A 14906-nucleotide genomic window follows, 5' to 3' on the forward strand; every position below is an offset into this window, starting at 1 on the left:
AGAAACATTTGCATTTTTAATACAATGAACTCCTAAGACATTACACTTAAATCAATAAGGTTTAACTTAATTCAGTAAGATTTGTCCAGGACACTGCAGGGAATTGCCATATCTGTCACAATAAGCATAAGACAAGAAACAACATACAGACACATAAAGACAGAAGAGTGCAAGGAAAGTTCCGTTTCCCTGAACAAATAAAAACAAACCACAGCAAGCAGTTTCTCTGCCCAGAAATCCAAATCTGCCTTTTCAACAAGTATTGTAACATAAGAAGCTTTATGTCTCAGCTTCTTCCCAGGGCCATGCTCACCGCTCTCTGTAGCATCTCTTGTCTTTCTGCCTCTCACACATACAGGTTGGCACACAGCTGCAAGAAATCAACCCTTCTTAGCCCCTATATTTGCAGTTAGTCCCTGGGAAACCCACCAGATCACATGGCTTAATTCTGCTCAAGTTTTCCGATGCAGACTACTACCTTGGGCAGTGGCTTCCTATTGTTCCCAGTGACCACTACATAAAGGTACCTGATTGCATCTTCCATCAAGCCTGAGGCAGGATGGTTAGCACACTCATCAGCTTTAACCAGGTCTATGATTATTGGCAGCCATCGATACCTTCCAGCATAACACTATTATCTGCATTTCAGTAGTGTCCTGTCCAAGTAGGATCAGGGTTCCATTGTGCTAGGTGCTGTGCGAATACACAGGAAAACATGGTCCCTCTCCCACTGTAATTTAGCTTTCTAATCCAATCCATAACGCCATCTGAGTGCATTTGTACAGGACATATGGACTACAAGGCAGTCTGAATGCCCTTGTATAACAATGTGATGTGATCATTCAGAGAGAGTTAAAACCAGGGCAGGCCTTAGAGAAAATGGCATCCTTAGCAAACTTTTGGCACCCTTTCTTTGAATCTAGATGCACAGGGGTTGGGTGGATGGGGAGGGGGAGCAGCTCTCCATACAGTGATCCTTTCCTCCATGGTTGGGGAGCAATAGAGGCAGGAAGCAGGGAGGAGAGGGATTCTGAGCTTCCTAAAGCCAGGGTGGTTCCCGGAGGTGGGTCTGAGCTAGAGCCAGGTACCAGCCCATGCAGAGGAAGAGGAAGTCCCATCCCTCCGCAGCCTAGCTAGGACTAGCAGCTGGAGCCAGGCACATGATAGGAGCCCCTAGCCCGAGTGCCCCCAGTCGGTGCCTCCAGCCCTGCCCCTCCTTGGCTCCTGGCCTAGCGTTCAGGGACTAAAGGGGCTTTAGGCTAGCTGGGGGAGAGGTTTTGATGACAGTGCCTCTCTTACCATACCACCCTGAAAACTCTGTCTCCGATCAGAGGATGAACAGCTAATGCAACAGGAACAAGAACTCAACCAAGAGGGGGAGGGGGCAAGGATGAAATTGGTTTCAGGTGAAGATGATTGGTCATACAGGAGTATAAAAAAGAGGAAAGGGGGGGGGGGGGGATAGTGGGTCAGAAGGGCACTAGTTTTTCTGGAGCAGTGTTATGGCAGGGGAACAGGGTAAAATGGCTTGGAATGAACCTAGCTCAAAGCTCTATGTTTGAAGCAGTAGCACAAGAGTACTTTAATGTTTTGCTCTCTGGTTGTGAGAAGACATTTGTTTTGTGTTTGGCTTCAATGGCTTGGATCCCCATCTTGTAATGAGTGCTGTGTGTAGAGAAAGCCCCTGTTGGCTTAAATGGGGTTCTGTGTGGATTTGTATGCATAGAGCTTGTATCAGCATTATGAGGGCCTATCTCTGTCTTTTTTTTTTTTTTTTTTTTTTTTTTTTAAAGCTGTTGCCCTTGTTTGTGGCTTTTTTTTTGTTTGTGGCTTGTGAAGGTAGGGCAGAAGTTCCTACCATTTGATGTCAGGTTTATATCCCTACGGCCAACTGGGTGTCCCTGTAACAGACTGGGGTATGTCTGTGATTGTCTAGATGCATTTCTTATATACATAAGCTGTAGAGGTTTTGTGCTTTGAAAGTGGGGTTGGGAAGATTTTAATCTATTGGATATATGAAGTCCAACCCCTGGTGCCTATTCTTCAGATGCAAGTGGTTTATTTACAGGCATCATAACAAGTACCCAGTATTCAGTGGCCAAAATGCTCCCCCTCTATATCTTATTCATGCAGGACTCCCCTTGGTGTCAGTAGGGGCCCTGAATCTAAAGCTGCTGTAGCAAATGACTATAATGAAAAGCCACTAGAGCTGAATTCCTAATTTTTCCCACAAAACTCTGCTCCTCTAGCTGTAAAAAGGAAACCTGTTCACACTTCCATCAGACTGCTGTGTAGGGTCCTTATGCTCTCTCTTCTATTTTCCTTTTTGCTTGAGGGAGGCATGTAAAAAGGCACTTGTACTCTGACAACTACCTATGTAAAATGGCTACCTTCTTATTCAACAGATCTTTATTTAGTTGGTTGGCCAGATCTGCTTACTTCAGGGGTCACAATTAATGTTAACTCTTCAGAGCCTACCCAGCTCAGAGAGCAAGAATTGGATTCTATCTTGGCTCATGCATCATCTAGAGAACTGTTCATTAAATTCCAACTATTGTGTCTAGTCTCCTGCTCCAAGTTTACTTCTGTAGCCCAATTGAAGATAGCGGAGTTGCACAGATGTAATGGTGTCTGACAATGGAGCTCAATTGATGATATATGATCCAGGAAGAAACCTCTTACTGCAGTTTAGGTTTGTAGGGCTAGCAGTTAGAAAAAGCAATTTTATGTGTAAAATGAGCAAACTTTCTCTGGAAATCATTGTGAATAGAGCTAGCTGAAAATGTAGTAATGAGGGTTTTGTTTTTTTTTTTCTTTCATTCCAATCTTTTCACAAAGATTCTTTTTTTCATGACAAACTTTAAAATGGAAATTTATCTAAAAAATTGTTTTTAGTAGGTTTAAAATCACCCCCACCACAATAAAAATATTTTTCATCAAAAAATGTTAGACACCAAACTGTTCAGAAACCAAAGTGACCAGTTTTAAGTGCAAAAATAAGCTCCACAATGCATTTTTACAGCTTCGGAGTGGAACTGCACTTGGTTTATTTTCAGATTTGTCAAAGAACAAAGATGTTCTAATCAACATTGCATTTTTTCTATTTCCTTTCCTAAGTTTAAAGTGCAGTTCTCTCTGACAAATGAATCTGTTTGTTTTGTTTTAAAAATAGTATTGTGGGGTTGCAGGTTTATTCTTGTAATTCTTGCAAGTGAGCAAAGTAACACTTTTTTTGTCAATTGGTTTTGACAATTTTTTTTGAAGAATCAGATTGTTTTGTGAAGATAGTTTGAACTTTGATTATTTTAATTTTAGAGTTTTTTAAATCTAAAATGAAACCTTTTTTATTTTTGAGACAGATTTCCATTTTAAACTTTGTCACGGGGGGGAAGATAAACTTTGCAAACCCATGTTGCTATCAGAGGGTTTTTCCTGGATCAGACAATGAAATTATGGTGGTCTTCAAATACTTGAAAGGCTCAGCTGCCATTTTAAAAAAAAGAGGGAGAAAAATTGTTCTCTTGCCACAAAGGGCAGGACCTGCATCTTGGCAGGAGGTTAGACTAGAATCACTAGATGATCCTTGCGGACCCTTGTAACTCTATGGTTCTATGATTCTAACTAAAAAACAATTGCCATGTGTATATATATATTTTTTTGATTTACCATATTGCTTTTCGGAAGCTTTGCTTCAGTCAGATAGCCCAGTGTCTGAGCTGCTTATAGGAGGCACCTAGTTCCAATAGTATGTGGAAGTGCTTATAACTGCATATCACTTGTATCGTTTACTGTACAGGTACAGCATGAGCAGTGGCAGTTCAAGTTTCCCTGCAGTATTTCCACAATTGCATTTTAACCTTAACTGGGGCTTCTGCGTGTTATACTAATATTAATTACTGAGTCTCCAAACCTATTTTAGGCCTTAGCCTCTTTGCCAGGACTGCCAACCACGATGAGGGACCACAGTCTTTGCTATGTAGATTCTTGTCTGCTAGAAAACTGCCCAGAAACAGCCAAACTCTTTGCACACCTCTATGAGGATTTTCAGTTACTGCTAATTCAAGATAGATTTGAAGCAGAGAACCAAACTTCCTTATCCTGTCAACAATCTCTTGAGCCATCCATCCCCTCTCCAGGAAGTACATATACTACTGATGTGACTTTTTCTCTCACTTGCCAGGACTTTGATGATGGGAGGTGCTCTGGATTTATGATAAGGTGATAATACATTATCCTTAAATCAAAGTATTGACTTGGATTGCGGGGGGGTGGAGTGTATACTCATAAAATTTGCAGATGACACCAAGTTGGGAGGCAGTGTTAGGGCTTGGCAGGGCAGCCTTAGAATTAACAAGGACCTCGACAAAGGGGAGACTTGATCTAAAATCAATCAAATGAAATTCAATAAATTGATTGGCCGTGTGGCAAGCTGCATGCTGTTGGGCGGTAGGTCGAGCTGCTGCATAGCAGCTAGGAAGGAGTGACTGCCCCATGCGAGGGGGCCCTCTCTCCAGCCCGCCCCCCTGCCCACAGCTGGGCAGGAGGGGAGGTGAAGGTCCCCTGCCACTCCCAGTCCCCAGTGGGCCTGGCACCATGGTGCTTGCCCCCAGCAGCCCCTAGGTAAGATCTTCAGTCGAGCGCGCTCCCAGCTGAGCTACTCTGAGCCCGCCTGTGTCTCCGCTCCCAGCACTGGGACTGGGCGGGAGCTGCCGGATGCCAGGGCGCGAGCCACGCCGGGTTCCCCCTACCCCTCCCTGGTGTCTGTACGGTGGACCCCACACGGGTCAGAGCGTTTCCTCTGGTGTCATGGCGGCCGCAGCCGCAGTGACTATAACTATCTGGCTTCTCGTTGGCTGGAGGGGCTATGTACCCCCACCCGCTGCGTCCAATGGCAGAGCAGCTTGTTGGGGTGTGGGGGGGAAAAGGAAGAAGCCCTTGTCTAAGCCCTGCCCTTTCCTTTCGCCACTGGGCCGCGTCTGGAGCGCACGTTCCGCTGCCCAGCTCCCGTTCTGCCTGCGCTCGCTGAAGTAAGTGTGCGGCGCCCCCCCTTCCTTCTAATGAGCGCGCCCGGAGCTCCCCCCCGCCATTGCCGGGAACCGGGCCGGGTCGCGACCATGCGGGAGCGGGGGAGGATTAAGGAGGAGCGATGCGATGGCGGCCATGTGCTGGCCCCGCGCCGGGCCTAGCAAGCTGGGGCCGGGGGAGGGGCAGCCTGGGCGTGTTGGGATCCCAGCGAGCGGGGAGCTGCCGGGGCCGGGGGGCAGTGCCGGGACCCCAGCGGGGGGAGGGGCCGGGGGTGGGAGTGCCCGCGGGACCGGGGGCGGGGGCACCTGGGACCCCAGTGAATAGGGGGATGGGAGCCTGGGCCAGGGGGCGTAGCAAAGTGGGGGGGGGGGCGCTCTTCAGGGAAGGGGGCGTCTCTGCCCCTCTACCGCTGCCCCCTGCTGCCCCCTGCCCGCATGCAGGGCCGTATTATCCATGAGGCACAATAGGCACAGTGCCTAGGGCCTACGAAACATGTTTATATGTATAGATATTTTTTTATTTTTGTTTAAAAAACTCTTTATTACTAGCTTAAAATCAAATTAGTTATTGCGGTCGGGGGGCCTATAAAGGTCTTAAAACGGCCCTGCCCACACAGCTGGAGGGAGCCCCCTTTCCTGGGCTTGCGGAGCCCCTCCGAGGCTGGGCTGTGCCTGCCTGGGACATGCCCATCGCCTGGCAGGGCAGGGGCCCCTGCATGGATTTAATATTTTCAGCTTGTGATTGACACTTATCCAGCGGGCCCTGTTCAGAAAGGTGCTGCTGAGTTGCTGCTTGTTCAAGTTCTCTGCTCCCCCCCTCACCCTCCTTTCTCTGATGCCCCTGTTAATGGCTGGAAGTGTAATTTTTGGTCTGCATGAAGCATTAATGTGAATGATCCCTAGTTGACATAAGGTTGGGATGCTCTTGGTTATCTGAATCCATATCCCCATTTAGGGCACTAAAACAGTGGTGTGTGTGTGTGAGAAAATTCCTCCCAAACGGGTTGCCTGGCGGGGGATAGATCGGAGACTGGTGCTGGCAGTTAGCGTGCCCGCCACATCTCCTAGAAATTGGGAATCTGCTGGTGGTTGCCCTGTTTACAGATGCCCAGCCCAGTTATAAGCTCTTTCTGCTTGGGAAACTTCTACATTTAAAAGAACTGCTGAGGTTCTCAGGAAAATTAGTATGCATCACTTACACAATATTCTCAGAGTAGAGAGTTGTGTGTGTGTGTTAACTTTCCTAGTGGATTTAGGTAAAAGCCATTATTTATTTTAGAACACTTTTAAAACCAACTGTTTAAACTAGCAACTTTTCTAAGGTCTTGTCTTCATGATGGAGGTGGGGGTAAGGTGTGTTCTTAACTTGAGGTAACATCCTAGGGAAGATAAGGTCATTTGCCATTTCATATGGGTTAGCAGGTAGAGTTAAAGGCAAGGCTCCCCCAGAACTCTGCTAGCTCATGAAAACTGCCTCATCTTCACTAGGATTTTATTGTGAGTTAGTTAACTCCAGTTAAGAACACAGTTTTTTTTTTTTGTAGTTAAGACAGGGCCCCAGAGAGCTGGAAACAAGTCCCTGGCTTCTAAAATCTGTTGCAGCCTCAACGTTAAAGTTTTTAATTCTCTTTCAGAATGCGTTACGTTGCTGCTTATCTTCTGGCTGTCCTTGGGGGCAACGAGTCCCCCTCTTCAAAGGACTTGAAGAAGATTCTCGACAGTGTAGGCATCGAGACAGATGATGAACGCCTGAACAAGGTGACAGTGTAGTAACTGATAGTATAATATCTAAATTGGAGTCACTTCTGTATTCACTTGGCTAAGAATCTTTATCTGATTACTTCAGGGGGTATTCAAAAATATTTGTTTCTTTCCTATTATGGGTGTGTATGTGGTTATGCTCCCTCAAGTGCCAATTGCCCAATCAAAAGTATTTGGGGTAGAATTTCTGTAGATCACTGGCTCTCTTATTTATAAAAGTTCAGACTGAATAACCTCGCTGGATATCATTAGAAACCCCACTTGTATTAGCTAATAGGTTTCTCTAATTAGAGAGACAAGGTGGGTGGTATCCTGGGATGGATGTGGCTACAACTACACTGCATACAATGGTTATGTCGAATTGCTCTTATCAGAGGCTGGTAGTTGCTTGCTTAGCTGTTGCCTGTGGCAAAAGAAATGCCAGTGAGATATGTTCAATATATATGTTCAATGTGCAGTTATGCACCACCTTAAAATAAATGGATATAATTCTAGTGGAGGGTCACACCTTTGTGGCAAAAGGCTGAAAAACATCATGCACTACATTTATGGGGTACCATGTATATACCCAGCATTTTCTGTACAACATACTAGTCCTTGTCACTGGTATGAAGGTCACAGTCAAATAGTCACATACATAGTTTGAGGCCAGGAGAGACTGGAGTAACATCTAGTTGGACCCCTTGTATATCACAGGCCACTAACACAACCTGGCCACTTATACAACTCAGACACTTGCATACTAAACCTAATTGGAATTAAACCAAAGTATTTCAACCCTCAAACTATTGTATGTGACAGGCAGAGCATAGCAAACAATGAGGTGCACCAATGCCTGAGGCCCCTGCAATGGCAGGGAAGTAAATGAGAAACATCCAGATGTTATATTACCTAGGAAAACACAGACAAGATCATGCAGGGTTAATGTCAATCTGGAGATCAGTGTTGAAAGGTTGTGTGGAAGAGAGAGGCTTGAAAGAAGATTAGGAAGAGAGATTTAAATATTTCTCATGATATAATGGAGTTTTCATTCCTGTTTGAAGGGGGGAATATATATCTATATAGAGATATATGTAAATGTGTGTGTTTTAAAGGGCATTGAAAATAAAATTGATGAAATTCTGTAATAAGAATTTTCAAATGAGATCATCTTGTTTGCAGACATGGTGTGTCAAATGTAACAAGATGTATTAAGAGAGATGATGAGGGGAAACTAGGTTTTTCAGATGGATAGTTTTAGGCTATGTCTAAACACTTATGTTGGTATAACTTATGTTGCTCAGGTGTGTGACCCCACCCCCCGACACTCGGAGCGACATAAGTTACACCAATGTACGCGCCACTGTGGACAGCGCTATCTCAGTGGGAGAGTTTCTCCCATCGACATAGCTACCATCCATCGTTGGGGGTGGATTAATTATGTCAACTGAAGAGCTGTCTCCTATTGGCATAGAGCAACTACACTGGAGACCTTACAGTGGCTCAGCTGCATTGGTACAGCTGTGCTGCTGTAAGCTGTCTAGTGTAGATATGACCATAATCTTCAGAAATCCAACCAAATGAGTGGTTAGTTCTCTGCAACCAGAATCCATGCAGTGCTAGGATATGGTTCTGCACTCTGAAATAGAGGTTCTTATTCGGCTTTGTGTTTCAGACTGACACATTTTTATTGTGGTTACCTGCACCTTCATAAACTCATGTAGTTTTCACTGATTGACCCTTTCCCACACAGTTATGTTGGAATTTGTTCTTGTCATCATTCACTTATCTGTATTTGTTAGCACTGACCGGATCTTACCCCCAATATAACTCTAGAGGATTCTTCAAACACACCTTTCTGAGTAAATAAACACAAACATGGCACTTCACATATTGCTTGCTTCACTTGAGCAGGAGATGAGTTGTTGAAAAATGTTTACTTTGATATTATAGTTCCTATGTTTAGGATCTTGCCTCTGTTTGTTTACATTGGTTTGTGACTCCTGGTTATCCTGCACTGTTACCCAATAGCCAAAACACACCTGGAAGAGCTGCAGCACCATGGATTTTTAATGCTTATTGCTGAGATGGTAGCAGTTTGTTTTCCTATTTAATCTTTCTCAGACTGCACTCCAACTTTGGTAGCAAAATAGAAGTTAGAATTTCCATTCCAGTGAAAAGTTGAAATGACCAACTGGGCTTTAACATATGTCAGAGTGCTGAGGAAAGCACAGCACATTGGGATGCCAGTTCAGGATCCAGTGTTGCAGAGCACACCCATGAAAGGGATACATCAGTTTCTAAAATGCCTAACACACCATTGCAGTGGGTCTGCTTTGTGGCTTGTTGAAAACTTGTCTATTCTTGATTGCTGTCAGCTTTCTGAATTCATTGTGAACTCATTGAAATGGACTTCATGAGGAAATGACTACAGAAAAGCACAGGAGCGCTAGTATCAGAATTTTCAGTTTTTCTTCTCATGACACACTTAGTATTTTTATTTCCAACAGTGGACTTGTTTGGATTTCCGTGCCCTACAGAGTGGATTGATTTAAATCATGGATTTTAATCTTGCTTTGCATTTATATTTTTTAGTTATTCTCCTTAAAAAAAAAAAAAAAAAAAAAAAAAAAAAAAAAAATTGATTCTCATTGGTTTGGTAACCATTGATTTGCAACTAAATATATATTTTATACTAAATTTGGTCTTGTTTTTTGGTAACCATGTGGATACATCTGCATAAGAAGTTATATATCTTAACTTACATTAATTGTCTTAATTTTTACCTTTTTATGTTAGAAAATGATGAATGATGTATTTCTTATTTTCTAGATTAATTTTTTACTTGTGGTTTGTGCCAAGCTCTATTTGGATGAAAATTCAAATGTAATTAAAAACCACAAAAATAGCATTTAATTTTTGATTAAATAAAACTACTTTGAATGTGTTCGATACCGAAGGAAGAGAGTTTGTCAAAACATGTTTTGCAGTTAAAACTGATTTATTAAACATAGGAAGTATTTATCTGTAGTTGTTGAATTGAACTGATTATTTCTGGTCACCAGGACCTTCAAGATTTTAGATCTAGTAGATCTCATCCTCACACTTAGCTTTTGTTCATAAAGTAGAAGAGGAAAACAAGCTTTCCTGCTTTTTCAGCTCCCAATTGGTTTCTTAACTTTGAGTGAACTAGTCATTGAACTAAACTAGAAGAATAAACTGAAATGAAAAAATATTCTGTATAGAGAGGCTCCTGCTGTCAAAATCTGATTTAGCACTTCAATGAACTCCGTTTCCTCGTGCTTAGCCAGTGACTTCCCCCAGTTCAGTGGTTTGACTTTCTTTAAAACTTTAGCAGCAAACATGTATCACTTAATACTGTTTTTGTAATTATTTAAATGATTTTAATAGATCATATATTTGAGTCTTATAAGTTGTCAATTTAAAATTAAATGTAAAATAAGTTATTTAAACCCCCCCCCCCCTCGTATTTATTGTTCCTCCTCTTGTGAAATAGGGCAAGATGGAGTCTTATAAGCAGCTGGATAAGTAGTATTGCACAGAAGCCTGACTGAATAACACTTAAAATAGTTTTCCAAACAGTTTGTTTTCACACTTTATATGTAATTCCCATAGGTTATTGGTGAACTGAATGGAAAAAACATAGAGGATGTCATTGCTCAGGGTAAGTAAACTCTCATGGTGTTGGCTTGGGGGTGACATTTATGATGATTGCTTCCTCTAGTTCAGTCCCTAATTTAAAGACCCTTCAGAGCAGAGAATTGCCAGATTTTTCTTGCATCTTTTGTTTTTCCTCGCTAAATCAGACTTGCTTTAGAAGGCTCTCAATTAAGATACAATTTGGGATAATTGAGTATATTAAATCTAATGGGTAGGGGTCCATCCTAACTCCTGCAGGTCAGTGCCAGTACCTGCTAGGTTTCGCTTGTGGACCAGATTAAATTGGGAAGTGCTCTTTAATATGAGTTTACAGTTAGTTGACTCATAACAAGAGTTTTCTGGACATGTTGCTAGTTGGGAGAATGAGCCAGACTTTAGCATTCTAAATTGGAGTTCTTGGTTTATCCAACTGTGCTCCTGAACTTTCTTTCTCCGAGAAGTCATTTCACCATGAAGTAAAGCATTCATTCACAAGCCCCCGGTTCTTTATTTCAGGGAGACATAGGAATGATAAATCTTATTGAGAGAGAACACTGAAGTGAAAATCTGATTTTATTTTGAATGCAAAATCAATAGATATAAATAAATTTAGAAAGGCATAAAAAATTGCATGTTCCTCTTATTGACTCTTTTGCTCTGACCAAATGCATTGTTTTATTATAGCATGCTGAATAGTTCAAGTAGCCCAAAGCGCTTTAATGACTTAATCCCCATTCCTTCAAAAACGTAAGCACGTATGTGACTGTACTCATGTGCCTATGTGTTCACAGGATCAGGGCTTAATGATTATCAGTAAGTACAGCAGTTATTGGATATTTGTGAGTGTTGTATAAAGACCTGAAAGCAATTATGCGTGCACTTACCACATACATTTAAATGATTGTCAGTTGTCTGATGGAATGGCTTCCTAGAATGTAACATGATTATAAAACATGTTTATTTTGCTAGTTATGGGGATCTGAAATACTAAGCAATTATTTTGAAATTGATTCTTAGAAATAAAGTACAAGCAAAACGACTGGGTAAGCAAACTTTGAAAGCAGAGGGAGTCTCAGTATTCACAAGAGAGCTAACTTTCCAGAAACTGGACACATTAAGCAGTAGTGAGTTCACTAATCTCAAAGGTCCCATCTGTAATGTAATTCCTACTGTGTTGTAGGGGCCTGGTTATAAGACAGTACTCCTTGGAATAGCTAAAATGCTGTTTGGTATCTTGCTATACATGGGAATCTAATCATATTCCCAAACAGTGCTGCATTCCGGCAAAGTCCAAGGTTGTAGCACATTTCAGAAGCACAGTTTAAGTTAGTCCACATTGTCAGGATTACTGTGATGTATCCAGATTACAGGTGAATGAAACTTTTTGTACTGGAATTTTTCTTTCATTGAAGAACTCAGATTTTGGTCAATTGAATCATTTCACAAATTCAGGTCAAATTCACCAAAATGTTTAGGTTGGAAAAACAAAGAAACCAAAAAAAGTTTTCCTGTAAAATTGAAACATTTCCAAAATGGCAACGTTTTTAATTTAAAAAAAAAAAACAAGCAAAACTTCAAAACATTTTTTCCACATTTTAGTTTCCCAGAAAAAAATTGTTTTGATTGAGCCCAAAACACTATTTTATTTTTTCCCAATGGCCAGTAAACTAAATCAATTATTCACACAGTTCTAATGCAGATCGTGCAACATTGTAGACAACATAGAATAGACAGAACCTAGCAGAGGTTCTATGGGAAATGCTTGTCTCAGGATGCTTCATTAAACACAGGAAAAGAAAGTTTGCTTGCTTTTGATGTCTGCCTTTTTAATGTGGAGTTAGAGAGATTTGGGGGATTTTGTAAGCAAATAAGAATTCTGCCCAAAACTATTGTCAACACCAGGTTGACTTTCTGCAGTCTAACTGCTCAGTGCTTAAGTCTTAAACTTTAAAATCTTCTTGTAAAATGTGCTGTATTTTAAACAAAAATACCCTGCAACTCGTTGTTCCTTGCAGGTGGCTAGTATGGGTTAACTTCAGTCAGAGGCTATCTTGTAATCAGATCCCTTATGTATTTTTTATATTTTTCTCATTTGTTTCATCCTATCATAGACATGTCCATATACCATATTGACTAGTGCCATCTTACTGTATCATTTTGGTTCTGCATGTTGCAGGATTTGCAGGGCCAGGTCTGCTCTGAGTGCTTAATTACTATATCCCACCCTTCTGTCCCTTACAGGTTATGGCAAACTTGCCAGCATGCCAGCAGGTGGAGCTGTAGCAGCCTCAGCTGGAGCAGGTTCTGCTGCTCCTGCTGCTGGTGCCACTCCTGCTGCCGGTGAGTGTACTTTTGCAGTGTGTAGAAACAAAGGAAGAAATTGAGTTTTCTGAGGGGGGAGAGGGGTCCATTTCATACATTAAAAGCTTAGTGCCTTATAATCCCTGTCATGTAAACGTAGGAAGCTTTTCTTTCTTTTACTGTAGTTTGGCTTTGTGCCCTGAGATTGAAATATTAACTGACATGGTTTAGTGCTAAGGGCAATCTCTGCACTGTACCAGGCAATGAACTGTTAAGGTGGTGTGCATAGAAGGCATTTAGTTAAAACCAGTCAAGCAGTAAGAGTTATCTAACCTTTATTCACAGTTGCTTGCTCCTCACCTTCATTAATTAGTTCTGCTTTAAGTCCATAGAGCCAAAATGGGCCCTCAGATGTGTATGCAGCTCCTGTGGATGTCACTGAGCGTTGTGCATATGTCTCTGAAGGCATCATTTGGCTCTTAATCTTGAAACTTCTTGGTTAAAAAGAAAACGAATCGGTTAGTAATGCACAGAGTAGATATGGAGACTGAAACTTAAAGGGATGACTTGTGTCCACTTAATTGGGAGATACGCTTTCATGAAGAGCGCTTTTGGGATCTCCTCATACCTTCAATGCCCCAAGAGTACTTTAAAATATTCCTAGATGAGAGTAAACGCTGTTTAAATCTTCTCTCTGCAGCTGAGGAGAAGAAAGAAGAGAAGAAGGAGGAGTCTGAGGAATCTGACGATGACATGGGATTTGGCCTATTTGATTAAACTTTTGCTACAGAAGTTATTAAAAAATTTTGTTTAAAATGGATTTTGAGTTTTTCTTATCCTGCCACTAGAGTTCATTCACTTTTGTCTAAGAACAGTGTTCTGGATTTGGGTTCTGTTTAAAGAGAATCTTAACTAGCCTTGTTGATTCTGCATTTAGGAAAAGCCAATGGGATTATGCTTCTAAATCACTTAAACACTTTTGAAAATCTCACATGGACTTGGTGCCCAACTTTAGGCTCCTTTTTTTTTTTTTTTAAATTTTGGACAATGGCTCCCTTTTTGGGGTAAGAAATAACTACGGTCTGTAGAAGGCAGTTCTACCTAAACTTGCCCATCTCAGAGATAATTCTAATTACATGTCTGTTAGATCAACCATAAAAAATGCCAGTTATTATCCAGATGTGTTTTTAATAGGATGCCATTAATTGCTTGTCATGTGAAGCTGCCAACCCAATGCTAAATTGTCTGAAACCCAATGGAAAGAAAATCATAATTAGCTTGTAAATTCTACTACATAACTTCAAAGCTCACTCTTGTAAATTATTATATTCTGCAAAGGACCAAAACTGCACTGATTTCGTTGCCAAATTAGATCTTATTCCAAGACTTGTGTATTCCTTTCCACCTGCATGTTGCCTACAATGCTGTCAACAACACACTCTGTAAGGATTTCACTTCCATCTCCAACAGATCTCCAAAAGCAATGCATACCTCGATTTCATCAAACTTGCGAACACAATCTTAAATCACTTCACAGCTTTAATATCAATTATGTCAACAGATGGACTTATTTCTTGTTTTTGGGAAGTTATAGTGGCTAACACTGCTGAGGTTAAGTATGGTCTTGAGTTACCTTGTTTACATACAAGCTGTACGTTTCAGCTGTACTAGTAAGTGCTTTAGTAACAAGAACTGAAGTTCCACTGAAAGTCACTAGGATTTGGGTGCCTAACTTGCTGAGGCACTTTTGAAAATCTTACCACTAGAGACCTGGGTTTCATGCATTCAGGGTTCTTGCACAGGCTCTGTGCTAACTTGCTTTAAATAAGGGGGATTCAGCAGCTCCTCCCTGACTGCCTTCTAGAGAAGGGTTCATGGGCTTGGTCAATATTAAGGATAGTTACGTACATGGAAATTTTAAATAGAGGTGAGATTTGAAATGGTTTCCTCTTTCCTAGCTCAAAGACCTTGCCCCTGGGTTCCCTGTCTGACTCGTTTAAAGTTGGTGGGTTCTGCCTGGTGCATGTGTTGTCTTATGGCTAAAACGTTGTAAAATACTCTATAAACAAGCCACCTATGAATCTGTGCTATTTGAGCAATTGACGTTGGAGGAGCAATATTGTGGTCAAAGGACAGGCCTCCAGCATGTTAGATTTCTTTAAAAAGGGTACAAAGAAGAGT

At 41.6% G+C, this 14906-nt stretch overlaps 1 protein-coding gene and 1 non-coding gene across 3 annotated transcripts; both read left to right on the top strand.

Annotated features, from left to right (window-relative positions):
• Positions 1-1455: 1455 nt before the first annotated feature.
• RPLP2 (ribosomal protein lateral stalk subunit P2) lies at positions 1456-13545 on the top strand. Of its 2 annotated transcripts, none has more exons than XM_067540541.1 (5): positions 1456-1518; positions 6659-6782; positions 10401-10449; positions 12666-12764; positions 13426-13545. In XM_067540541.1, exons 2-5 carry the CDS (start codon positions 6660-6662, stop codon positions 13500-13502), a joined length of 348 nt encoding a protein of 115 aa, XP_067396642.1. In that variant the 5' UTR covers positions 1456-1518; position 6659; the 3' UTR covers positions 13503-13545. The 2 variants fall into 2 exon arrangements, with proteins under 2 accessions (XP_067396642.1, XP_067396641.1); XM_067540540.1 differs by lacking the exon at positions 1456-1518 and adding an exon at positions 4919-5027.
• LOC137148188 (small nucleolar RNA SNORA52) lies at positions 10661-10793 on the top strand. Its single transcript, XR_010918467.1, has one exon. It is a non-coding gene; the product is annotated as a small nucleolar RNA SNORA52 (small nucleolar RNA).
• Positions 13546-14906: the final 1361 nt, after the last annotated feature.

This window comes from Emydura macquarii, unplaced genomic scaffold, assembly GCF_026122565.2.
Source record: "Emydura macquarii macquarii isolate MOO-44397 ecotype Brisbane River unplaced genomic scaffold, CSIRO-AGI_Emac_v2 contig_587, whole genome shotgun sequence".
NCBI classification, from domain to species: Eukaryota; Metazoa; Chordata; order Testudines; family Chelidae; genus Emydura; species Emydura macquarii.

Coding starts and splice junctions, on each gene's coding strand:
- RPLP2 (XM_067540541.1), top strand. CDS start 6,660: ATGCGTTACGTTGCTGCTTATCTTCTGGCTGTCCTTGGGGGCAACGAG. Junction 6,783..10,400: donor ATGATGAACGCCTGAACAAG/GTGACAGTGTAG, acceptor TAATTCCCATAG/GTTATTGGTGAACTGAATGG. Junction 10,450..12,665: donor AGAGGATGTCATTGCTCAGG/GTAAGTAAACTC, acceptor TGTCCCTTACAG/GTTATGGCAAACTTGCCAGC.